The 27,353-nt window shown below is 43.1% G+C and overlaps 1 protein-coding gene across 5 annotated transcripts in view; it reads left to right on the top strand.

Annotated features, from left to right (window-relative positions):
- Positions 1-27,353, top strand: part of OLA1 (Obg like ATPase 1) — a 192,213-nt gene that overhangs the window by 24,495 nt on the left and 140,365 nt on the right. For all 5 annotated transcript variants that reach the window (XM_043505304.1, XM_038421603.2, XM_043505305.1 and 2 more), the window contains exon 4: positions 7,578-7,705. In XM_043505304.1, the coding sequence (XP_043361239.1) occupies positions 7,578-7,705 (128 nt within the window). The remainder of the gene's footprint in view (positions 1-7,577; positions 7,706-27,353) is intronic.

The raw sequence follows: 27,353 nt of genomic DNA, 5'->3' as shown, positions 1-27,353 counted from the left end.
TCTTTCCAACAATACGGGAAATTGGGATTTTGTTTTATTCCTTAAAATGGCTAGAACTGAAAGAAATGTATCAGTTAGAAAGAGAGTTGAAGGGGAACAAGAGGGAGACTGAGCCCTGTTCTATAGTTGCTGAGAATGAAGATGTCAGAGGTTGAAGAGCTAGCTGTCCATGTTATGCAATAATCCCAATTCCAGTAGAAAGGTGGTTCATGAATAAGAATCCAAGATCATGGCAAGATAGATACATAGAAAAAAGGGTTAAAGCAATAATCCATCCCTGCTTGACACCAGTACAGATGGTGAACAGGTTAGTCTCCAACCTATTACAGAGGATGGTGGCGGTCATCCCATCATGAAGTAGCCTGAGAACACAAATGAACTTCAGTGGCCAACCAAACTTAGACAGGACCTTCCATATCCCTTCATGATCGATGGAATCAAAAGCCTTAGGTCAATTAATGCCATAAACTATGGCTGATGGTGTTCTCTACACTGTCCTTGCCTGTGTCTTATCTCAACTCTCCCCCAAGCACTTCATGGCTTCTCCTCTCAGTCCCACACTCCTTGAATACCCCAACCTAGTCTTTAATTCCATGTTCCTTGTGCAAGACCCAGTCTTTCCCAACCCCACTCCAACTCCTTGTCCAATCTGTCTTCTGCCTGCTGGTTCCCTTTTTCACTACAGGGGCACAGCTGCAGCACTGCATCTAATCAGGTCACCAGGATTGTTATTACTGACTTCAGTATGCTGACGACTGTGCTATCCTTGCGTGCGCACACAGGCTGACTTGCAGTCCACCCTAGATCTTTTCTCAGGCATCTATCATAGCCTGGGACTTGCCCTCAACATTGGGAAAACTAAGATGCTCCATCAGCCTGCCCCAGCACAAGTAGCCCCCCTTCTCCCACAAATTGTCATTGGTGGTAACCCCCTGGAAAACATTGAGCATTTCCCTTACCTTGGTAGCCACCTCTCCCAGACAGCCAATCTAGATGTGGAGATTGAACATAGGATCTGTTGTGCCAGTGTGTCTTTAGAACTGCGCAACTGTCCGATCTTTATTGCTAGAGATTTTCAAATGGAAAGATCCTGGTCTACAGTGCAGTAGTCATCCCCAGCCTTATTTATGGGCATGGGACATGGATGACATACCACAGTGATTTTAAGCACCTGGAGTGATAGTAGCGCTGCCTTAGGAAGATTCCCCATATCAGATAGGAAGACCATTGCACCAATGCCAGCTTTCTCTCTGCAGCTAACATCACCAGTGTTGAGGCAAAGATTATGAAACTTCAGCTTAGCTGAGCTGGTCATTGTGTGCAGATGTCTGGTCCTTGTCTTCCGAAGCAAATTCTCTTTTCTTAACTTAATCATGGTAAGAGGACCCGTGGGGGACAGAGGAAATGCTGCAAGGATTCCGTGAAAGTATATCTTAAGAAGGGGGGCATTGATCCCACGAATTGGGGAAGAGCTGGCTGGCAATAGACTTCAGTGGCGTTGCATCATACATCAAGCCTCGGCCTGTTTTGAAGAGAATCACCTTGTTCAAGAGTGAGGCTGAGAAATGGCAGAGGAAGAAAGAAATTGTACAGTATCCCAGCCAGCAGTAGTGCTCTCTTTAAGCAATCACCATGTCAAAAACCTGTAGAGCACAGATTTGACGACTCCAGCATCATCCATGATGTTTCCCCTGGCAGACATCCTCCTTGTATTGAGGGATTGCTGCCACCACCGCACACTTACTGAAATCAACCTAGCTCTGGGGCTCAGGAATTTTTCATATCCCTGAATGCTGTAGTTAAGCTGACCTAACTGCTGGTGTAGAAGTGGCTAGCTTGACTTAAGAATTCTTCTGTTGACCTAGCTACCACCACTCAGGGAGGCAGATTACTGACACTGATGGGGAAAAAAACCCTTCTGTTGAATATAGGAAGCAGTCTGCCCTACAGCATTCCAGCGGCATAGACACACTGCTGCAGCTGTGCCCTTGTAATGCCCATATTGTAGGCATGCCCTGATGCTAGTTAGGCAGGGAGACAGGGAAAGTGAGCCATATGGAGGAAGACTGAAATTGGACAAGAAGTTGGAGTGGAGGTGAAAAAGACTGGAACTTGTACAGAGAGCTTGGAATGAAAGAATAGGTTAGAGCAAGGGTGGGCAGTCTTTTTTTGGCCCAAGGGCCGCATTGGGGTTGCAAAACTGAATGGAGGACCCGGGTAGGAAAGGCTGTGCCTCCTCAAACAGCCTGGCCTCCTCCCCCTCCCACTTACTGCCCCCCCCCCGAGAACCCATGATCCAACCCTCCCTGCTCCTTGTCCCCAGACCTTCCCCCCAGGACTCCACCCCCTATCCAACCCCACCTGCTCTTTGTCTTCTGACCACCCCCTCCTGGGACCCAAACCCCCCCTGCTTCCCATCCCCTGACGGCTGCCTCCCAGACCCCTGCTCCCTGGGATCCACCCCCTAGCCAACCACCCCTGCTCACTGTCCCCTGACTGCCCTGCCCTCTATCCACACCCCAGCCTCCTGCCAGGCCCCCCAGGACTCCCACGCTTATTTAGCCCCCCCCCTCGTTCTCTGCCCCTGTGGGCCGTAGTTTGCCCACCTCTGGTTAGAGGTATGCGAGGAGAGTGGGACAGATAAGAAGGACCACAAAGTGGTTGGGGGAGAATTGAGATAAGGCAGGGGCAGGGGCAAGGACAGGCTGGAGGGGACAGAAGTAGAAAGGATTGGGCTTGTAGAGAGCAGGGGAAGGATCTGGGACAACTAGAACACGCTCCTTTGTGGAACTTTGTGTTTCTGAATCCTAAGATTTGTCTATTCTCAACAATTTTTGAAACCCACTAGCAAAGTATGTCTTATCCCAGTGTTGTATCAAGTTGAAGATGACATCCTGCTGCTATCAGTTACTTCATTAGGTCAAGTAGCAGAAGCCTATGCTGTGAATCTGCTTGTGATCCATATGGATGTTACCCTAAATTATAAGGAATTATGCTAACATTTTGTCATGGTTATTTTTAATAAAAGTCATGGGCAATAAACAAAAATTCACAGAAGTCTGTGACCTGTCTGTGACTTTTGCTGCTGCGGCTCTGTGGTTTCCCCCTGCCACTGTGGTGGCTGGGAGTAGTGGGGTTCCCCCTCTGCCCGTGGGAGCTGCAGGGTGACCATATTTCCCAAAGAGAAAACAGGACACCCACTCGCCCAAGGCGTCTCATTCCCCTGTCGCAAGACTGTCGCCCATTGATGGGAACCATGCAGGGTGCCCCCTGTCGCTGGAACCCTGCCAGGGGCCCACTGGCTGCCAGCTCCAGAGTCCCGCAGCCCCTGGGGCTGAAGCAGAGAATGTCACACAGGTCTATGGAAGTCACGGTTTCTGTGACTTCCATGACCTCCATGACATAAATGTAGCATTACTTATAATGTAAGGTTTTTTCAGTTTGCTTCCTAAAAATGCGGTCCTGTTGGAGGAAAAAGAGTGTGTGAGCATGTAATTAGAGAGTGCTTGGTAATGTAGTTGCATTAATATTGCACAGCCAGCCTTAATTCTAGCATTTTCTAAATTTTGTTTGACTTTGAAACTTTAGGTTCTTTTAACATTGTTTTTGGTCCATGATACTGATCTCTAGGTCTGATTATGCTATTAATGTACTAGAGAATTCCCTTTGCTTATGGGAATCTTAATCTGATTGCTTAAATACGTTTTAAATCTTCATGCTGCTCAAACCCTACAAAGCAGACTTAGGTGGGACAAAGGATCTGGTCTTAAATGCCTGATCTTATATATACTATGTCTGAGTAATCACAGGTTTCAGAGTAGCAGCCGTGTTAGTCTGTATTCGCAAAAAGAAAAGGAGTACTTGTGGCACCTTAGAGACTAACAAATTTATTAGAGCATAAGCTTTCGTGAGCTACAGCTCACTTCCATCGGATGCATCCGATGAAGTGAGCTGTAGCTCACGAAAGCTTATGCTCTAATAAATTTGTTAGTCTCTAAGGTGCCACAAGTACTCCTTTTCTTACTGTAAGGAGAGTGATCACTTAAGATAAGCCATCACCCACAGCAGGGGGGGGGAAAGGAGGAAAACCTTCCATGGTGACAAGCAGGTAGGCTAATTCCAGCAGTTAACAAGAATATCAGAGGAACAGTGGGGGGTGGGGTGGGGGGGAGAAATACCATGGGGAAATAGTTTTACTTTGTGTAATGACTCATCCATTCCCAGTCTCTATTCAAGCCTAAGTTAATTGTATCCAGTTTGCAAATTAATTCCAATTCAGCAGTCTCTCGTTGGAGTCTGTTTTTGAAGCTTTTTTGTTGAAGTATAGCCACTCTTAGGTCTGTGATCGAGTGACCAGAGAGATTGAAGTGTTCGCCAACTGGTTTTTGAATGTTATAATTCTTGACGTCTGATTTGTGTCCATTCATTCTTTTACGTAGAGACTGTCCAGTTTGGCCAATGTACATGGCAGAGGGGCATTGCTGGCACATGATGGCATATATCACATTGGTAGATGCGCAGGTGAACGAGCCTCTGATAGTGTGGCTGATGTGATTAGGCCCTATGATGGTATCCCCTGAATAGATATGTGGACAGAGTTGGCAACGGGCTTTGTTGCAAGGATAGGTTCCTGGGTTAGTGGTTCTGTTGTGTGGTGTGTGGTTGCTGGTGAGTATTTGCTTCAGATTGGGGGGCTGTCTGTAAGCAAGGACTGGTCTGTCTCCCAAGATCTGAGAGAGCGATGGCTCGTCCTTCAGGATAGGTTGTAGATCCTTGATGATGCGTTGGAGGGGTTTTAGTTGGGGGCTGAAGGTGATGGCTAGTGGCGTTCTGTTGTTTTCTTTGTTGGGCCTGTCCTGTAGTAGGTGACTTCTGGGTACTCTTCTGGCTCTGTCAATCTGTTTCTTCACTTCAGCAGGTGGGTACTGTAGTTGTAGGAATGCATGATAGAGATCTTGTAGGTGTTTGTCTCTGTCTGAGGGGTTGGAGCAAATGCGGTTATATCGTAGCGCTTGGCTGTAGACAATGGATCGAGTGGTATGATCTGGATGAAAGCTAGAGGCATGTAGGTAGGAATAGCGGTCAGTAGGTTTCCGATATAGGGTGGTGTTTATGTGACCATCGCTTATTAGCACCGTAGTGTCCAGGAAGTGGATCTCTTGTGTGGACTGGTCCAGGCTGAGGTTGATGGTGGGATGGAAATTGTTGAAATCATGGTGGAATTCCTCAAGAGCTTCTTTTCCATGGGTCCAGATGATGAAGATGTCATCAATGTAGCGCAAGTAGAGTAGGGGCATTAGGGAACGAGAGCTGAGGAAGCGTTGTTCTAAGTCAGCCATAAAAATGTTGGCATACTGTGGGGCCATGCGGGTACCCATCGCAGTGCCGCTGATTTGAAGGTATACATTGTCACCAAATGTGAAATAGTTATGGGTCAGGACAAAGTCACAAAGTTCTGCCACCAGGTTAGCCGTGACAGTATCGGGGATACTGTTCCTGACGGCTTGTAGTCCATCTTTGTGTGGAATGTTGGTGTAGAGGGCTTCTACATCCATAGTGGCTAGGATGGTGTTTTTAGGAAGATCACCAATGGACTGTAGTTTCCTCAGGAAATCGGTGGTGTCTCGAAGATAGCTGGGAGTGCTGGTAACGAAGGGCCTGAGGAGGGAGTCTACATAGCCAGACAATCCTGCTGTCAGGGTGCCAATGCCTGAGATGATGGGGCGTCCAGGATTTCCAGGTTTATGGATCTTGGGTAGCAGATAGAATACCCCAGGTCCTGGCTCCAGGGGTGTGTCTGTGCGGATTTGTTCTTGTGCTTTTTCAGGGAGTTTCTTGAGCAAATGCTGTAGTTTCTTTTGGTAACTCTCAGTGGGATCAGAGGGTAATGGCTTGTAGAAAGTGGTGTTGGAGAGCTGCCTAGTAGCCTCTTGTTCATACTCTGACCTATTCATGATGACGACAGCACCTCCTTTGTCAGCCTTTTTGATTATGATGTCAGAGTTGTTTCTGAGGCTGTGGATCGCACTGTGTTCTGCATGGCTGAGGTTATGGGGTAAGCGATGCTGCTTTTCCACAATTTCAGCTCGTGCACGTCGGCGGAAGCAGTCTATGTAGAAATCCAGGCTGCTGTTTCGACCTTCAGGAGGAGTCCACCTAGAATCCTTCTTTTTGTAGTGTTGGCAGGAAGGTCTCTGTGGGTTAATATGTTGGTCAGAGGTGTGTTGGAAATATTCCTTGAGTCTGAGACGTCGAAAATAGGATTCTAGGTCACCACAGAACTGTATCATGTTCGTGGGGGTGGAGGGGCAAAAGGAGAGGCCCCGAGATAGGACAGATTCTTCCGCTGGCCTAAGAGTATAGTTGGATAGATTAACAATATTGCTGGGTGGGTTACGGGGACCATTGTTGTGGCCCCTTGTGGCATATAGTAGTTTAGATAGCTTAGTGTCCTTTTTCTTTTGTAGAGAATCAAAGTGTGTTTTGTAAATGGCTTGTCTAGTTTTTGTAAAGTCCAGCCACGAGGAAGTTTGTGTGGAAGGTTGGTTCTTTATGAGAGTATCCAGTTTTGAGAGCTCATTCTTAATCTTTCCCTGTTTGCTGTAGAGGATGTTGATCAGGTGGTTCCGCAGTTTCCTTGAGAGTGTGTGGCACAAGCTGTCAGCATAGTCTGTGTAGTATGTAGATTGTAATGGATTTTTTACCTTCAGTCCTTTCGGTATGATGTCCATCTGTTTGCATTTGGAGAGGAAGATGATGTCTGTCTGTATCTGTGCGAGTTTTTTCATGAAGTTGACAGATTTCCACTCTATACGGCTAAATTCAGTGCCTTGCATAATCACAGGTTTCAATTCTTCTAACATTATATTCATGAAAGGTGACCGGAAGAGGGGGGAAAAACAGATTTATACGTTTTTCTTCTTTGTGTATAAAAAGGTTTGAAAAGCTTAAAAACAAAAATCTCTTGCTTGTGTTTACATTCCTGATATTTCTGAGGTAGTTTTGTTTTCCCTGGTTTGTGGAAGGCTTTGGGGGAGTCTGATATGAATTAGGAGTGCTTTCCACCCTTAGTTGAAAGGGTGTGAATGCTGAATCCCTAACAAAAGAGAGAGAGAGAGAGAGAGAGATTTTTTGGGTCCTTACAGTTTTAGGTATTTAAAACTTGAATGTTTTAACATTTAAAAAACAAGCCAGACTATTTGTTTTAAAAGGTTTGAATAAAAATTGCTTCTTTTAATCAAATCCAAGATTTTTCTGAGGTTAAACCTACTAGTTATCTATAGAGTCTACGAGGAAAGATGATAGACAAGACCTGTATTTAAAATGCATTCAGAAATTTGTCTCATTTTATATCCATATGATCTCTCTTTTTTTTTAAATAGATCAGGCAGTCTTTATACATCAAAAACAAGCAAAAGGGGACAAAAGACAATTATTTCTTTTACAGATCTATTTTAAAAAAAGAAATAGATCCCATATTAACTTAAGTACTTCGTAGTACTTTGGATTTCTTTATGTGCTAAACAGTTTTAGTTGATATTGTTTGATAATGAAACCTTTTAATTTTTATCTTTCAGCAAGATTCCAGCCTTTCTGAACGTTGTGGATATTGCTGGTCTTGTGAAAGGAGCCCATGCTGGCCAGGGCCTAGGAAATGCCTTTTTGTCTCATATTAGCGCCTGTGATGGAATCTTTCATCTGATGCGTATGTAAATTTGTTAATTCATCTGAACTATTTAGCGTAAGAATAATACTGTAATGTTTTGTTAGACAAAAACTATACAATTAAGTAGAAAATGTCTATTTAAATGGGGAAAAAATTGCTTCAGTTATACAGTTGATGCTTATTGGGATTTTTTTCATACATGTTTTCGAGAACTCTCCCATTCTCAGATATGTAGTGACTTATTTACTCTTGATGGCATTGTTTGGTGTTCCAGCAAATGTAACCTTGAACTGATTTTTTGGGTTTGCAGTAACTTTATCTGTTTTTCGGGGGAGGCTGAGAATGGAGGGATATCTTTAATTTCACAAACAAGGAGGAATGAAAAGTGTTAATGGAAGGCTGAACAGTGTGAGGGGAACCTGGTGGTGGTTTATAAACTGGTTACAGCACTACCTGCATCTCTGTTCTTTCTGATCTCTGAGTGCATGTTCTCAGATCTTGGACCTGCACAATCCAAGGATATAGTGATCACAATGTGCTGGGCTTCCTGATTACAGGCATCCAAAAGAGATCCAGGCAACAACTGAGGATCTACCCTTTGAGGGCAAAGTGCCTGAATGGACAAGACACTCTATATTCCCTTAAGGATTTGAAAATGATACTGAGATCTCAGGGAATTTATGCTCCAGTTCCATACACTAGCCCCTCCTGGTATCTGTTACCTCAAAGACAGAAAACACTCTGGTTTCCAACCAGAATATCCTCTGAAAAAGACCACGCTTTTACAGTTTCAAGGTAACTGCACCTCTAATTTCCCTCTGTGGTCCTTTTGAGGAATGCCTGCTCAGTTCTCAGGCCTCTAGCTTTCTCCTCTTTCTGGGCAAGGACCTACATCCTACCCCTTCTGACTGGGAGTTTTATGCTGCAGTCCCTCTGCACGTCACTGTGATTATCCCAAGCAGGTCTGATAAAAGTCCAGCCCGTGGTCATTAGTTTCTCTCTAATGACAATGATAGTGTTTTTTTTACTAGTGACCACACAGATTTTCCAGATCAGAATATGTTTATTTACAGACAAGAAGCATATAGACAAAACCTATTCAAGTGCATGTCTTCATAATGAACACCAATAAAAGTTTCTTGATTCCCTCCATAAGGATAATTCACCTGGGAGTGGAAATTGTTACTTCTGTGGGAAAGTTCTACCTGTCACTGGACAGATTTCACAAGATCCAGAACCTGATGTCCAGGTTGATAAGATTTACAAGGCTACTCTGTGTCTGCAGCTACTGGGCTTCCTGGTTTTGTATATAGGAATCATCCCATGGCAAGGCCTCATATCAGGTGTCTATAAGCTTTTTCTCTTAAAAGTGTAGAAACATTCATTGCAATGCATGCAAGATCAGGTACTGGTTCCATACCAGTGCCAAAACCTTTTAAAATGGATGAAAAATCCCAGAGATCATTCACAGGGGTCTTTCCATATGCTTTCCAGACCCATGGGTACTCACAAATGATGCCGGTCTATGGGATAGGGGGGGTACATCTGGGGCACAAGAGAATGCAAGGTATCTGGAACTCTAGGAAAAGGAACCAGAGTATCAACCTGTTGGTCTAGGCCAGGGTGGGCAAACTACAGCCCATTGGCCGCATCCGGCCCATAGGATGTTTTAATCTGTCCCTCGAGCTCCCGCCAGGGAGAGGGGCTGGGAGCTTTCCCCGCTCCGGTGCTCCAGCCGAGGAGAGGGGTCAGAAGTTTGCCTTGCTCCTCGCTGCGTGGCTCCCGGAAGCAGGAGCAGCCATGGGGCTCCACACGCTGGCCCCATCCACAGGTGCCAGCTCTGAAGCGCCCATTGGCTGGAAACCGTGGCCAATGGGAGCTGCGGGGGTGGTGCCTGCAGATGGGGCAGCGCACAGAGTAGTGTAGCCCCGCCTCCGGAGGGGAGATGGGCCACTGTTTCTAGGAGCTGCTTCAGGTGAGCGCCGCCTGCATCCTACACCCCTGAGCCCCCCACTGCGCCCCCAACCCTGTGCTCCAGCCCTGATCTCCCTCCAAATCCTTTGATCCCAGTCCGTAGCACCCTCCTGCACCTCAAATCCCTCATCCCCAGCCCCACCCCAGTCTGCTGCTCCAGTCGAGAGCACCCTCCTGCCCTCCATCCCAGCCTGGAGCACTCTCCTGCACCCGAAACCTCTCATACCCAGCCCCACCCCAGAGTCTGTACCCCAAGCCAGAGCCCTCATACCCCCCCCAGGCACCCGAATTCCCTGCCCGAGCCAGCCCTCCATACAATTTCCATATCGAGATGTGGCCCTCAGGCCAAAAAGTATGCCCACCCATGGTCTACACTGACAGCTCTGAGCTCATACTAAGGTTCCAGTTACCTACAGGGGGATTATGTTCTGGAGCAGTTGAACAACTCAGTCACTGGGGCCTGTATGCACAAACAGGGGGAACAGGGAGAGTAACTCTATGTGCAAAAGCAATGGAAGTAATGGAATAGGCATAAAAGAACTGAAAAGGCAGCCTGGCTCAACAGATGCACTGGCAACAACTCTGAATGGTGCCTAAATCAGGAAGTCTTCACTCTGATCTCACAGGCATTCAGCCTCTTGGTAGTTGGCCTGTTTGCCAGTCACAAGAACACAAAGCGGCTAAAGTACTTCAGGGATGCAGATCCCAAGGCCCTGGAGACTGATGCTTTTTCACACAGATGGCCACAAGGCCTGCTATATGCATTCCCTCCCTTTCCACTTTTAGGAAAGGTGGGTCCAGAGTATAAGGCATGAAGAAGCAAAGTGATAGTACAAGCTCTGCTTTGGCCAAAGAGACCATGGTTCTCTGATCTGATGGAATTGAAATTAGAATTACTATTGCAGCTTCCATTGAGACCAGACATCCTTTACCAAGGCCCTTTTCTCTGTTCTGATCCAGACTGTCTGATAGTCTGGCTATTGAGAGGGAAGTGTTAGCTGCATTTGATCTATCTTCCAAAGTGATCAAAACTCTCCTCTCCTCCAGGCGAGCTCGCACACTAAAGGCCTGCTACGCCATCTGGACCAGGCTTAGCTTGTGGTGTCAAGAATACAATAAAAATCCCAAGGAGCCTGGTGATATTTCTGCAGTGAAGTACGTAAACAAGGACTCTTCCTTCTCAAGGAAGCAATCAAGCTATGAAACCTGTGCCCTCTTAACTCTGATAGAAGTCTCTTTCACCAACCATGAGTGGTCATTGCTGAAATCCATCAGCAATTCAATATTCTACAGTTGGATGAATCTGGTGAGAGACCTGTTTGCCACCAAGGACAGTGCCAAGTGCCATAACTCCTGTTCTGGAGGAGGCATGAATCCAGGTGCTTTGCCAGGTGCCTTTTTTTTGGCTCCTTCCCATTGATTCTGTTCATCCTTAGCCTGATTGCTGAAGCCAGAGAAGACTGGGTCAGACTCATTCTCATAGTTCCCTACTGGCAAGGCAGTTCTGGCTGACAGACCTACTGCAGATGTCCATGCAGCCATATATCAGGCTGTCAGCTCATGCTCCTCATTCTTGCTATCTTGAAGAAGATACTGTTTGCTAGTCACCTATAATGTGATCCACAATTACACATACTCCAAGAATAGTTACTTACCCTGCATTGACTTCCTTTGAGATGTTGTAGTCAGCATGGCTCCCACTGTTCATCCCCGCTCTGTCGTTTATGCCTGCGTACGGGAGAACAAGGTGGCACACGGCTTATGCATGGACCCAACAGATAATGCTATTTAAAAGATTCTGAGCTCGCATGCCAGAAGCGCATGTGCCTCTGCAGTGGAATCCACACTGACTAAAACATTTTGAAGAACCAGTTAATTTAGGGTAAGTAACTGTTCTTTTAATGATGGAACATATCATAGGAAGGTAGAGGGCCAGATCCTCGCTCAGGTAAATTTGGTGTGGGTTCATTGAGGCTGACTTACTCCAGCTGAGCTGCTGGCTCAGAATCTGGAGGCCTTGCTGTTATGTGAATTGACATATGTAAATATTCACAAACTGCTTGAATATTGCTTGAGATGTATTTGTTATCATTGGGAAACAAAATACATACGTGAAAAACTACTTTTCTTCAAGGTCAGTTTTTGTATAAAGCAGTGTGGCAATCTTTTTTAGACCATGTAGTTGGCTATAGTTGTAATCATGGTCTCAATTTTTGAAATCTTGTTTTACAGGTATCTTTAATGCACTTTTGTTTGTTGGCAAGATATTCTGAGGTATTGCAGCAGTTTTGAAATTTTTGTTGCTTTATGTCTTATTTTCTCCCTAAGAATGAACAAGGCAATGCTGGTGCCTTTTAGATGATATCTATCTCACTTTTTCTTGCCCTTCTAGCAACAAGAATGAATGAAACTGGGTTATATTGTTTTTTTAACCAAAATTGAAGTCTGTTAGACTTTAAGGTGTGTTGATTGCTCTGTAGACCTGAATAACTTAAGTAATATTTAGGAGTATATTTATTTCTAATTTGAAAAATTAGACCGTAGTAATGCAAATTAGTTTGGATATGAGACATTAAGTTTTTTTCCTAATATAAACTACCTATTCTTTTTTTTTTTTTTTTTTTTTTGGTACTTTCTCCATAATGCTAAAAATTATGTGGTACTAGTAGCTGGAGAGGGAGACTGCATTTTTCCTATCATTTTATTGTTGCAACAAATTTGGGGGTTAATTGACAAGAATATTATACATAGCTAGGTCATATATGTGGAATTGCTTTCAGTACTAGGTACTCACAGTATTTGTACTCAAATATGTCTTTGGTCATCTCAACAAAATATTGTACAATGTTTCCAAAAGGGCATATTTTTTGAAATTCGTTTCAGTTAATAGTCTTAATACATCTGAACCATCACAGTGGCTAGATGAAAACTATATGTCAGTTTTTATAGAAAAATGAATTTTTAATTACCTGAACCTATCATTTAGAACAAAAGTATGCCAACCATTTGATTTACAGTAGGGGAAAAAATTAAAACTGTGGTTTGAAAGTAAATGGTTCCAGTAGTTTATCTTATAAACATACATTTTTAAGCTTGCTTTTAAAATCTAATTCAGTAAATATAAGCAAGAATAAAAATTAGTTTTAATTATTGCTGAAGGAATCTGTCCCATAGCTCTTGTTTTACTGCAGTGGTACTATAATACAAAATCTTTGTTCTCACCACTTAGTATGAAAATGTGAATATAAGTATTTAAGGATTAAAAGAGGAATCTAGACACACAGTACCTGAAACTGTGCACACTCTTTGATATATTAACCAAAAAAAAGCACTTGTCTGATTGGGTGTGTGGGCAAAGATCTATAAGTTGCACAAAACAGTCTGAATGTGAAAACACTGGCAAACTCTACTTTGAAAAATTCAATTAGTAGTGTCAGTTTTTTAATCTCAACAAAAGTGCATAATTATTAGTTGATACACTAGTCATTTTTAGCCAAGACACAATCTCCATTTATTTACATGGTCCAGTCTAATTCCATTTATTTAGGGGAGTGCAGATTGAACGTGGGGAGATCATTACTGTAAAAACAAAAAAACCCCATGCCCCTTATTTTAAAAAAAAAAAGTCCGATGATGCAGATAATTTTAAACCCCTAATAACTCGATCCAATCAAAAGTCTTTTAAAATATCAACAGAGTGCATATGTTGAACTCAAGGAGTGTCTCCATGCCACATTACAGGTTTCTGTCTGGAACAGCTGAAGCACTATAGTTGGTTGTTTTTTTGTTTTTCTAAATGTAATCATGTAATCAAACAGCTTTTATAATGGCAAGTAGGTTTTCCACAGAGAATCCTCTGTTTCGCATAGCTTAGTGTTGGATTACCTGGTCAGTAGTTGTCAGAGAAGCATCCATTGGTGGAATTCTTGATGCCCACAGAAGCCTGTGAACTGTGACCCAGCCGCAATCCGCATTATTTTTCTCCCAGATTACAGCATATACATGCACTTTTTTCGGTCCTACAGAATTTTGAAGTCCTAGATTGTGAAGCTACTTTTTCTTCTTAAACTATTCTTACGTTAGCTTCATTCTTTCACATTGCTGTCCCCATTAGAGAGGTTCATTTAGACATCAAGAGAAGCAGCAACAATTGTTTTAACTCAAAACAAAAACAGTTTTCTGGACAATTTTCTATGGCCTCTTCCCATAGTCTCAAGGCAGAATGTTTGTGTTCCCAGAGAGCCTGGAGCCAGGTTTGATGGAAGAATTATTCACGTTTCTCCTTGGGCAATCTTTTTTCCTTTTTTCTAGCTGCATAGAATTACCTTGGGCAAATGAGTTTTGAAAATAATCGAGAATGTTCTTTCAAAGTCGTCTATTTGCTGACTTCCTACTCCATTCCTTCTGTATCTCTTTTTATCTGAATGTACTGAAGGGTGAGATTATTGCTGTATTTGAGTTACCAACAAAAGTAATTGTTTCTTGTTGTGGGAAAATGTTTTATTCCGCTTGTGGAGATGTTGGCAGTGATCATTCCTTCTTTATGTTCACAGGATTTGTTCAGGCCTGAGGGATGCTTATTTCCACATCTGTCCAGTCATGTCACAGGAAATACTTCTTTTAAAAAATATATATTTTGGTGGGAGAGAATTATTTTCCATGCCAACTCTTATTCTGTAGGTTTTCAGCAGGTCCCTTAGTTTTCCTACAATGCAGAAATTGTGGCACCCTTGAGATTTGGGTATTCTTGATATGCTTGGATGATTATCATTAAAAGCTCAGGTGCCTCAAAGAAATCTCCTTTCTGAAAGCTGTTTGCTCTCTCTTCCAGTAATTGGACCTCAGAATAAACCAGAAGTCAGCATTGATTCCAACTCCAAAGTTTACTTTCTTATGAGCAGTTTGAGATTCATGCAAGAACATATCTTATTCTAGATAGGCTTCTGTACATTCAGGTGCAAAAAGATACAATTACTTGAGACTTTCAGGTTGTTATACAAACACTGAAGATGCTGGGTCTTGTGGCTGTTTGCATACTTATGTGATCCCCTATGCTGGATTATGAATGAAACCTCTTCAGAGCTGGATCAGGGCACATTAGAGACCAAAGATCATATGTGCAGCTGGCGCAAATCAATGCAGCTGTACTGAAGGCACTACAATATTCTGCACTGGCCCCAAATGTGGATAGCCTTTCCAAGTGGTTGCAAGTGCTTCTGTTGCTGATAAATTTGTTGCAGTTGAGTGTGGATATTTTTGAATAATGAAATATGTGGGATTTGGGACACTCAGTCTGTACTAGAATAATGGTTGGCGAGGTGGCAGCTAGTTTGGAATGGATGCTCGTCCCTATGAGAGAGAAGTTTGGGGAGAGAATCTTGTGCTGAAGCTTCAAGCAGTTCTTCAGGTTTATAGAAACTTGGTTTCTGGGGAAGAACTACAGCTGGCCCAAGTGCAAACAGACAATGTTGCTGCAATGCATTTTTTTGAAACCTCAAAGGAGCTTTCTGGGTACTGTGTCAGGGGTCTGGTAAACCTTCTCTTCCAGAAATGAGACTACTAGGTACAAAATACAACATGAAGAATTTCCATTATTATGCCAGCCCAAGCAGAGACATAGGTTGTATGACGGATGCATTCTTACTCAAATGAGATAAAGACCTTCTCTGTGTGTGAATTTTCATGGATTCCTTTAGTGCCTTGACCAAGATATGAGAGAGAAATATTTTGATTGCCCTGACATGGTCATATTATTGGTGGTTCTCCAGCCATCTGGATATGGCAGTAGAAGCTCCTGTACAGTGCCAAAGTGCAGTTGAGCTCCATCTCAATAGCACAGGGGTGGGCAAACCATGGCCCACAGACTGCATCCGGCCAGTTGGACCTTTTAATCCGGCCCTCGAACTCCCGCCCAGGAGCAGGGTTGGGAGCTTTCCCTGCTTCGGTGCTCCAGTCAAGGAGTGGGGTCAGGGTCTTGCATTGCTCCACTCCGCACGGCTCCCGGAAGCAGGAGTAGCTAGGGAGCTCTGCACCCTGCTGAAGTGCCGGCTCTGCAGCTCCCATTGGCTGGAAACTATGGCCAATGGGAGCTGTGGGGGTGGTGCCTGCCAATGGGGCAGCGCGCAGAGCGGCGTGACCCGACTCCGGAGAGGGGAAGGACTGCAGTTTCCAGGAGCCACTTCCGGTAAGTGCTGCCCGAATCCTGAACCCCTGAGGGCACCGCACGCCCCTGCCCCAGCCCCAGCCCTGATCACCTCCAAACCCATCCCAGCCCAGAGCACCCTTCACCCCCAGCCCCACTCCAGAGTCTGCACCCCCAGTTGGAGCCTCACCCCCCGGTGCGTCCCAATCCCCTGCCACAGCCAGCCCTCCATACAATTTCCATACCGAGATGTGGCCCTCAGCCAAAAAGTTATGCCCACCCCTGCAATAGCAGAATCCGGGTCTTTTGGACCAGGCTCCTTATCAGCCGCCGAGAAGTTGACTTACAGTGTTTGTCAAGTGTGCCAGAATGCAGGGGGAGAAGAGGTGAGCCTGTGCTCTGATCACTCGGATGTTAATTAGTTCCCATTGAGAAAGCTGATGCGGATAATTAGACAGGCTGGCTGGCTGGGGTCCAGGAGGAGCCAGTTAGCCCTTCAGTCCAGGGCTAATAGAGGCAAGAAGAAAGTGATAAAGTGAGGTGGGAGAGGAGACTTGGATAGTTGAGCCCATTTACCTAGAGGCCTTGGGAGGAAGACCTGTTTCCTTCAGGTCCTAGGGAGACGGTGAAAAAGCAGAATGATGTAAATAGACTGTTGCACAGGGATTGTTGTGGAAATGGTGGAGGGAATTTAAAATAAAAGGGTACAGTGAAGGTACAAACACAAGAGCCTATGCAGTTTCTGCTGGGAAGAAGGCAGGACAAGAGCCATGCCAGATTACATCAAGGAACTACATATACTTTAGGTTGCAAAAGCCTCCTGTGTGGAAAGCATAGGCATTAAAAGGATTTCTCTGTGGCTCATAGATAAAGGTTTTAATCCTATTTCTTCATTGATTCAGGATGTGTTCAGCTATTTGGGTGACCTTTGAAAGAAAGGTCTGGTAGTATTATAACAGAAACTGTAGTCAGCTGCCATATCGGGATTCATTAGTGTTTACCAAATGTACCATTTAAATGTTTTTGAAGAGGTTATTATATTACAGGCCTAGGTGGGTTTCAGATAACAACCTTTGCTAAACAGATGGAGATCTGGCTGTTGTCCCAAAGAATGTAAATCTAAATTTAGATGTGACACCATGAATGAGAATAACGTACAGTAGGTGAATAGGCTATGGTAGGACACGTGCCGATTTTTCAATGTGCCAGGGGATGTTTGACCGCTAGTTCTGCCCCAAGGCCCCACCCCTGCCCCTCCTCTTCCTGCCCCATTCTGTGCCCTCCCCCAAGCGTGCCATGCCCTTGCTCCTCCCCTCTCTCTCCCCTCCCCAGCTGATTGTGGCAGACAGGAGATGCAGCGAGGTGCTGGTCGGCAGGGCCCACCAGCTGTGGGGAGGCACTGGGAGGGCATGGGGGAGCTGATGGGGAGCTGCCAGCGGGTGCTCAGCACCCACCATTTTTTCCCCATTCTCCATCCCCACAGCACCCATGGCATTGGCATCTATGAGATACGACAAGACTTGCAGATTACAGCAATGACAAAAATGACAAAAATCTTACAGGGAAGAACATTGGATTTTTGAATAATTAGTAAATTATACAAAAAGCCATATATCAGTTATGTGGAATAGTTTATCTCTTAGTTTAGCACTCCAGAGTAATAAATAAAATCTGTTTTTCAGTGCAGAATAATAAAATACAATTTCAGTATTGTTTCAAATATATTGTTGTTTCTCTCTCTCTCTCTCTCTCTCATGGGCACATTGTTATAGACATTACATATATATTAGTTCTTGCCTAAAGAGTATGAACTGAAAAGTAATTAATAGTTTGGTATCTTTAACCAAAAAAGTAGTCATGTAGTTTTCTGAAAAATTGACTTTTGAAAAGAAAATTTTTCAGAAAACTACATTTTTGGGGAAAGGCCAAGTATGGAACATTTTGTTCCTAAGGTTAGATTTTTAAATTTATTTTTTAAAGAAATCATTGGGGAGTGAGTGAAAATGGGAAATTTTAATTGAAACTGTTCTCTATCTGCAATAGCTTTTGCTCCTATGTTAATGCTATGGTGATATGACACACATTCTTTAAACACTTAAGTAACTGAACCTTTTCCAGCTTCCATTTTTCTATGTTTAATTCCTGTTGAATGATTTTCATATTACTGTGCTCTTTGTAGTGTTTCGGGCACATTTGGGGTGGTGGTGAATTGGAGTAGGAATATTTTCATTGTTGTATAATGTAGATTGTTTTACTAAGGTGGGAGCAATGTTTCTCTCTCAGTTGCAAAGCTTTAACTACCTTTCAACTTTACAGCAGGGTAGTCACAAGCACATATATCAAATTGCTTTTCTTCTCAGCATGGTGGGTTTGAAATAGGATCCTTGGTATAAGTGTTAATTTGAAGATCCACCCTTAAATAATGTCTGATATCAGGATGAAGCAAATGGAAGATTTAATAGTTCCCTCTTGATTTTCCCCCTTCTTCTCCACCCCCGCCCAACTTTGTTGTGTTTTAAACCTTTACCATTCTGAGGAAGTTGTTTTTCTAAGCTTGCTTCTAAAGCCCATTTTCCATCATAATTCAGATTTCATCTGCCTCACTGCACTGGAGTAGGGACCCTATTTTCTAGAAAACATGCCCCCCCCATCTGTCATATTTTTTGTTTAAGCAAACTGTGTATTTTCTCTTTGTTTTGTTTTTTTAAGTTACTGGAAATCAGAGAGAAATTTTTGTTAGTATATTACTTCATGCTCCTTTTAAAAAAAAAAATAAAAAATAAAAAATCTAGGTTTAGGAGATGTCTGGTAGTTCTATTGAAATCTCAGACTGTTAACTGAATAGCAAATAATAATTCAGTGTGGTAAATAACACTGGGAAATTCGTGGGACTGCTTAGCAATAGGTAATCCCTGAAAAGCCAGGCTTTTGTTTGGGAACAGACAGGACAGAATTATGCCTTATAACCATCCTACTGGAAAATCACATTGGAAAAGAAATGACTGGTTTCTCTAGTCTTCTCCACAAGAATCATTCCCTAAAAAGTTTTTAAATTAATTGCTTTGTTATTCAGGTTTAAGACTATGTAATTCCATTAATGTTCACCACATTCTAGCTTAAGTTGCTGAACAGGGTTTGGTAACGTATGTAAATCCATTCTGCATGAATTAAAATTTGCACACGATGAATTCAGACCATGTGACCTATTTAAAAATATTAAGGATCTAATTCAGCTAGTCCTGGAACCCACAAGAGGAGAGACAATTCTTGATTTAGTCCTAAGTAGAGCACAAAATCTGGTCTAACAGGTGAATATAGCTGGACGGCTTGGTAATAGTAACCATAATATAATTAAATTTAACATCCCTGGGGTGGGAAAAACACCACAGCAGCCCCACACTGTAGCATTTAATTTCAGAAAGAGGGGTACACAAAAATGAGGAAGTTAGTGAAACAGAAATTAAAGGGTAAAGTGAAAAAGTGAAACCCCTGCAAATTGCATGGAAACTTTTTAAAGACTCCATAATAAAGGCTCAACTTAAATGTATATCCTAAATTAAAAAAAATAGAAAGAGAACCAAAAAAGTGCCACTGTGGCTAAACAACAAAGTAAAAAGAAGCAGTGAGAGGCAAAAAGGCATCCTTTAAGAAAAGGAAGTTAAATCCTAGTCAGGAAAATAGAAAAGAGCATAAACTCTGGCAAATAAAGTATAAAAATATAATTAGGAAGGCCAAAAAAGAATTTGAAGAACAGCTAGCCAAAAACTCAAAAAGTAATAGCAAAAGAATTTAAGTACATCAGAAGCAGGAAGCTTGCTAAACAACCAGTGGAGCCACTTGGCGATCAAGATGCTAAAGGAGCGCTCGAGGACGATAAGGCCATTGCAGAGAAACTAAATGAATTCTTTGCATCTGTCTTCGTGACTGAAGATGTGAGGGGAGATTCCCAAACCTGAGCCATTCTTTTTAGGTGACAAATCTGAGGAACTGTCCCAGATTGAGGTGTCATTAGAGGAGGTTTTGGAACAAATTGATAAACTAAACAGTAGCAAGTCACCAGGACCAGATGGTATTCAACCAACAGTTATGAAGGAACTCAAATGTGAAATTGCAGAACTACTAACTGTAGTCTGTAACCTATCATTTAAATCAGCTTCTGTACCAAATGACTGGAGGATAGCGAAAAAGGGGCCAATTTTTAAAAAGGGCTCCAAAGGTGGACCTGGAAATTACAGGCCTGTAAGCCTGACTTTAGTAAAGAACAAAATTGTCAGACACATAAATGGACATAATTTGTTGTGGAAGAGTCAACATGGGTTTTTTGTACAGGGAAATCATGCCTCACTAGTCTACTAGAATTCTTTGAGGGATCAACAAGCATGTGGACAAGGGGGAATCCAGTGGAAATAGTGTACTTAGATTTTCAGGAAGCCTTTGACGAGGTCCCTCACCAAAGGCTCTTAAGCAAAGTAAGTCATAGGATAAGAAGGAAGGTCCTCATGGATTGATAACTGGCTAAAAGAGAGGAAACAAAGGGTAAGAATAAATGGTCGGTTTTCAGAATGGAGAAAGGTAAATAGTGGTGTCTTGCAGGGTCTGTACTGGGCCCAGTCTTATTCAATATATTCATGAATAATTTGGAAAAAAGGTAAAGAGTGAGGTGGCAAAATTTGTAGATGATGCAAAACCCTCAAGATAGTTAAGTCCCAGGCAGACTGCAAAGAGCTACAAAGGATCTCAGGTGACTGGGCAATAAAATAGCAGATTAAATTTAATGTTGATAAATGCAAAGTAATGCACATTGGAAACATAATCCCAACTATACATATAAAATGAAGGGGTCTAAATTAGCTGTTACCATTCAAGAAAGAGACCTTGGAGTCATTGTGGAAAGTTTTCTGAAAACATCCATTCAATGTGCAGCAGCAGTCAAAAAAGCGAACAAAATGTTGCGAATCATTAAGAAAAGGATAGATAATAAGACAAATATCATATTGCCTCTGTAAATCCATGGTATGCCCACATCTTGATACTACATGCAGATGTGGTTGCCCCATCTCAAAAAAGATATATTGGAATTGGAAAAGGTTCAGAAAAGGGCAACAAAAATTATTAAGGGTATGGAACGGCTTCTGTATGAGGAGAGATTAATAAGACTGGCACTTTTCAGCTTGAAAAGAAGTGACGAAGGGGGCGGGGATATGATTGAGGTCTATAAAATCATGACTGGTGTGGAAAAAGTAAATAAGGAAGTTTTATTTATTCCTTCTCAACACAAGAATTAGGGTCACCAAATGAAATTACCAGGCAGCAGGTTTAAAATGAACAAAACGAAATATTTTTTCACAGAACATACAGTCAACCTGTGGAACACCTTGCCAGAGGATATTGTGAAGACCAAGACTATAACAGGGTTCAAAAAAGAACTAGATAAATTCATGGAGGATAGGTCCATCAATGACTATTAGCCAGGATGGACAGGGATGGTGTCCCTAGCTTCTGTTTGCCAGAGGCTGGGAATGAGCAACAGGGAATGGATCACATGATGATTACCTATTCTGTTCATTCCCTCTAGGGCATCTAGCATTTGGCCATCGTTGGAAGACAGGATAACTGGGCTAGATGGATCTTTGGTCTGATCCAGTATGACCTTTCTTATGTTCTCAGTACTGCATTATTCCAGTTTTACATTGGTGTAACTCTATTGAAAACTGGGTTGGAAAACTGTTTCAATGTGATTTTTTTTTTTTCCCGCACTAAATTTAAGCTAGAGTTAATTGGGCTTTATTTTGTGCCTCCTGTCTCTCAGTAGGGTTACTGAATATATTACCTTAAGTTCCCTAAATTTGTGTACTTTGATATATAAGAGGAAATCCTTTTTTACGAGTACAGTGGTGATTGCAAAATGACTTCCATAAATAACTAAGAAAGATTACTTCTATTTTGTATTGTTTACTCTCAGGACTTAATATACTTTTTTAGAAATTTTAAATATAAATTTTGGGCGAGGCAGAACATTTGCTATAAATACGTGATCTATCAAATGTGGTTTTTTTTTTTTGTAGCTATGTATATTCTGGGTATGCAATATTTTTGTGATCTCAAAGTAGACATCATCCTTGCTGATTTATGCTGCTGGAAACTGACAGATATAAAGAGGAGATATATGATGATATATCACTTAGCTACATTATATTGCACCAGCATTTCAGTGAATAAAGAATCTTGTCCCCGCAACATGTATAATCTTTGCATTGGCAGTTATATAGTGGCATCATTTGTATTGTGCTGTAGTTTGGTTGTGTCACTGTTTTCTGATATTTGTAACTTATATGTCAAAACTCACCCTGAAATGAATCTAAACAAGAATGGCGTCGGCATTAGTGTCTTTCACAAAGTTTTAAACTATCTTTTTATTGCAAGTTTTAGCTAAAAGTTTTAGATGCCCTTTTAAGATGCATTTACATGCTCTTTTGTTTCCATGTAACTAAAATTAATTGCAACTGTTAACTTTTTAAATAATGTAGGATAATCCCTTATTGCTGTGAGTGCTGGTGTTTTGGTGTGGTTTGTGTTTCCCAGATTAACAGGATTTAGGTGGGAAGGCTATGACAGATACAGAGGCAGAAGTGGGAGTGGGAGTGACCCAAGTAGTGGAAGACACAATGAAGATGACTGGATGTGGAAGCTGCAGTATGTACATGATCCTGGAGGGGGTACCTGGAAAGAGTTTTGTCTGCATGAAGTGCCGTCTGATAAAGCTGATGGAAGAAAAGATCTGAGGATTGGAGATGCAGGTGGAAAGTCTGGTTGAGTTTCATTCAGAGCCTACATTTTACCTCCCCTTTGGACTGGGTCTCCAGTTACCTCACCCCTGTTTACCAACCAGTTTCGTCAACGGGTCCAACTGGGTTTGACCCTTGCTATAGACTGTGTTCCAGGAGCTGTGATCAATAGGAAAATGACACTAAGTAACTTCTCCAAAATATGGCAGTATTTATTCATAGGAATGTAGCAATCAGAGAGAAAAGTGTTAACACTAAAAGTGTATGCATATTGTCTTACCCAAGCCCTGACTTATTCCTGGTACCCCCAACATCTGGGTGAGCAGGATGGTCTTCCCCCACCCTCAGTTCCCTAATCTTCTCTGTGATGGAAAGGGCAGCACCATATATTTCACAAACAGTGTCAAGAAGAGGCCATGAGGACCTTGTAATGAAGCTAGAGATGCCCAACAACAGTTAAGACCAATGCCAGAGGCTACAGGCCCAATGATTAAGGTCAGTTAACGCTCAGCATTTCTTGCAGCAAGTTCCACAGCAGTAATTTTAAGGACCCTGATGAGCATTCCTCAGTTCCAAAAGAACTGACAATGGAGTATCCCTTGGAGCAGCAAGGGTGAAGGAGGGTTGATACTTTTGGTCTTGTGGAGGATCAAACGCAGCTGGAAGGAATTCCTGAAAATTCCTGAATGTATAATCTGTTGGTGTTTCAGGGGAATATTTTTCAGATGAAACTTGCAGTGGGGAAGCCAAAATTCTGAAGGATGGTTACTCTGTCTGGTTGAAGCTGATGGTTTATATGCAGTGTGGACTGGTGAAATCTGTAGGTTATGGGTGCTGCAGAAGTCTGAAAGTTTGAAACCACCTTCTGAGATGGTCCTGGGGTTAAAGGACCCGAGAGTTCTGAGCTATGCTTCCCCTTCGCTACTTTTCTGCATGAAAGCTAAGCTCTGATAGAGGTGGTACCCTGATTCATGGCAGAGAGAGCAAGGGGTGCACACATGTCCTCATTAATGGAATGTGAGGCCTGCACCAAAGGAGTTGAAGTAACAGAGCATCAAAAGGGAACTGGCAATGTAGAGGAGGAGTAGCCAGTGTCCAGTGAGTCACTAATTTTGAAGGACTGTCATTTGAGCTCATTTTAGATGATGGGATAAGGGTGGTACAGAACTGAGGATGGAGTTCAAGATTTCACCTATTTAGTAAATGATGGATTCAGTGCTGAAACAGGTAGACACTAGCACTGAGCAGCTCCGGGGTCCCGCTGCTGCTGAAGGCTGGGAGCTGCGGGAGGCTCCCATGGCCACTGAGCAGCTCCAGGATCCCTCAGCTGCCAGCGGGGCTGGGAGCTGTGAGGGGGGAGGGGCTGCTCACAGCAGCTGAACAGCTGCAGGGGGCCCTACTAGCTGCTGGAGTGCTGTGGGGGGCCCTCAGCCTGCAACCATTGAGCAGTTCCAGGGTCCTTCTGCCGCCAGCAATGGTGGTGACTGGGAGCTGCGGGGAGGCCTTCTGCTTGCGGCTGCTGAGCAGCTCCGGGGTCCCTCTGCAGCAGCTGGGACTTGGAGGAGGAGCTGCTGCTTGTAGCAGCTGAGCTGCTGCAGGGGGGACCCCTGCCAGAAGCTGTGGGAGGGTCCCCTGCTGCCCGCAGAGGCTGGGCTGCTTCAGGGTCCCCTGCTGCTAGCTGTGGGACCCCCCAATGTCACGGAGGTCGGATTCCATGACTTCTGCAACCTCCATGACATAATCTTAGCCTTAGTCATGGCTCATTCCACAGCGTGTGTCAGGAAGCTATAAAGTTTTGAATGTGGTGCCTTCCTATTGCATTGGAGAAAGACATTTCTGTAGGCATTCCCACCTATACCACTGTTACCTAGGGTCATACACAAGATTCAAATAGGGAGGGCCAAGATTTTTCCGGTAGCACCAGTGAGAAGCAGACGTCACTGTTGACCCATTGCAACTCACCAAGCCACGTTGTACCATTTGCTTCTGTTATTGGACCTCTTGTTCCAGGCAGTAGTCAAGATGCTCCACACAAATCAACTCTCAACATACCTTGTGGCTTGGACGATAAACTTCTAAGGAGCCCTAATTTTTCTTGCTCTGGAAGAGTAAAATAGGTTTTCTTGTAGTCCATGACACCTGAAACTAGAAAATATTGTACGTAGAAGTGGAAGCTTGTGGAATAGATGACCTTTCTCAGAGCCCATCCCTGTCTCTGTGGTCCAAGGTCATACGCTATACTTTAAAGGCTTGTGCATTTCATCCCTAAAAGTTCATTTAGCTGCAGTTGCAGCAAACCAATAATCCATTAATGAATCCAGTGTGTTTTCGTATACCATAGTTACCTGATTTCTGAAAGACCATGTCAACATTCTTCTGACTGTAAAAAAAAGCCTGATCTTCTGTGGGTTTTGGACTTTTTGTAGATTCTAAGGCCAGAGGGGACTACTCGGATCATCTAGCCAAATGGTTCTCAAACTTTTTGTATTGGCGACCCCTTTCACACAACAGGCCCTCTGACTGTGACCCCCCCATCCTATAAATCAAAAACACATTTTTATGTTTAATGCTATTTTAAATGCCAATTTATAACCCTGTGGTTTAAAATGAATTTACCTTTTTTCCTCTGCTTTTAAATTAAGTCTAAAACACATTTTTATTGAATTATTGTTACAAGCAGAAAAGTGGGTGGGTTTTTTTGTTTTTTTTTAAATAGTTTAATTCTGGGGTGGAGCGCGAAGAAACTTTGTCAATATTTTTAATAGCAGGCTTACTAGTGCCCTTTGCCACCCTTACTTCTGTGCTGCTGCTGGCAGTAGGCGCTGCCTTCAGAGCAGGGCGGCCAGAGGGTGCCACCCTTACTTCTGTGTAACATTTGACCTTTGCCTTGGGAAGGGTGGCTACGGAGGGAACTAAGGCAAAGTTTGGGGTGGCTATAGCCCCAACAAGCTCCCTAGTGCCACCCCTGTCTATGTGTTTGACTGTTAAATTATAAATTTTTCTTTGGCCAATCTGAGTGTTCTGATTGGTCTGCATATAATGCAGCACTTCAGCTGCTGAACAACCAAGTCCTCTAATGTTCTTGCATTCCCAAGCTGGCTTTAGGGAAAATGGTGCCCTGGGCAAACTTCTTCTGTTTTGGCACCCTGTTTTTGGAGGCGGAGCGAGGTTGGGAGTGGAGCTGGGCTGGAGGGGCTTGAGGCCATCAGCCCGTCTCAGGGCTGTCGGCCAGAGTCCAGGCTGACAGCTCGTGATCCTCAGTTTGAAAACCCCATATCTAGTTTGACCTCTGGTATAACACAGACCATGGAACTTCCTGAAATAATTCCAGTTTGAACTAGAGTATATCTTTTCAGAAAAGCATACAGTTTTGATTAAAAATTGCAAGTGATGGAGAATTTACCAAAACCTTGGTAAATTGTTCCACTAACTGAAAGGATTGTATCATATTTGCTGTCTGAATTTGTCTAGCTTCAACTTCTAGTCATCAGATCTTGTTATATCTTTGCTAGGTATGAGAACATTATCAAATATTTGATCCCCAGGTAGTTTCTTATAGACTAGAGTGATCATGGCACCTTCCTTAACCTTCTCTTTGTTAAGCTAATAGATAGATTTTTCCTCATATCTCATTAGGAATGCTTTTTAATCCTTTCATCATTATTATGGCTCTTCTCTGAACCTTCTCCAATTTATCAACATCCATCTTGAATTGTGGGCACCAGAACTCAACACTTTATTCCAGCAGCTGTCAGACCAGTGCTAGGTACAGCAGTAACCATGTCTCCTACTCCTGATAAAGATTCCCCTATTAATGTATCCAAGGATTGCATGAGCCCTTTTAGCCACAGTGTTGAAGTGAGAACTCCTGTTCAGCTGATTATCCATCAGGTCATCTTTGGAGTCACTGCTTTTCAGGATTAAGTTCCCCATCCTATAAAATGGCCTAAATTTTGTTCCCCAATGTATAACTTTATATTTATTCATATTAAATTGCATATTGTTAGCATTAATGAAGCTCATGGAGACTCCAGTTGAGCTTGTTAGGCTGGACTATCGTAAAGCTATTGCCTCAGCTAGAAAGATTATAGAGTTGCTGGCTTTCATACACAATGATAAGGTGTCCCTTTTATCCTTGCCCAAAATTTCATCCTGAAATGGTGATGGACTTCCCCTTGAACCAGTCAATCTTCTTCAAAGTCTTCTTCCCAAGATCTTGTTCCCACTTTGAAGCCCACCTTCATACATGTGGTGTGAGGAGAGCTTTCTTTCTACTTAGAAAGAGTAAGATCTTCCATAACTCTAACATTTTTAAAATAACATTAGATGAGAAGAGATACAAAGAACTATTTCTGGTTGGAGGCTGTCTAAAGGATCTCCTCATGCATTCACATTTGCTAGTCTAAGGGTAAGGTTCCCTTCCCAGCAGAAATTAAGGCCCATTCCACATGAGCTGCTGCTGCTGCCGCCTTGGTAGCATTTTAAGACAAATGCTTCTAGGAGAGAGAGAGAGGTAGAGCAGTCACATACAGTTCAGTTCACACTGTTTACTAAGCGCTGTGCATTAGACCTAGCCTCCTGCTCAGATACAAGAACTGGGGAAGCTGTGTTTCAGTTGTTTAACAAAAGCGCTTCTTGGACCACTGTCCATTGTAGGTAATACAGCTTGTTACTTTCCCCCAGGTGGGAATGTAGAGAGTCCTTCAAAGAAGAAAGGCAGGCTACTCCCTGGTAGCTGTTGTTCTTTGAGTCACCTTTTTTTGTGCATTTGTACTTCTCATCCACT

This window comes from Dermochelys coriacea, chromosome 11, assembly GCF_009764565.3.
Source record: "Dermochelys coriacea isolate rDerCor1 chromosome 11, rDerCor1.pri.v4, whole genome shotgun sequence".
NCBI lineage: Eukaryota > Metazoa > Chordata > Testudines > Dermochelyidae > Dermochelys > Dermochelys coriacea.
The sequence above is the reverse complement of the archived record's forward strand: the minus strand, read 5'-3'. Positions and strand labels throughout refer to the sequence as shown.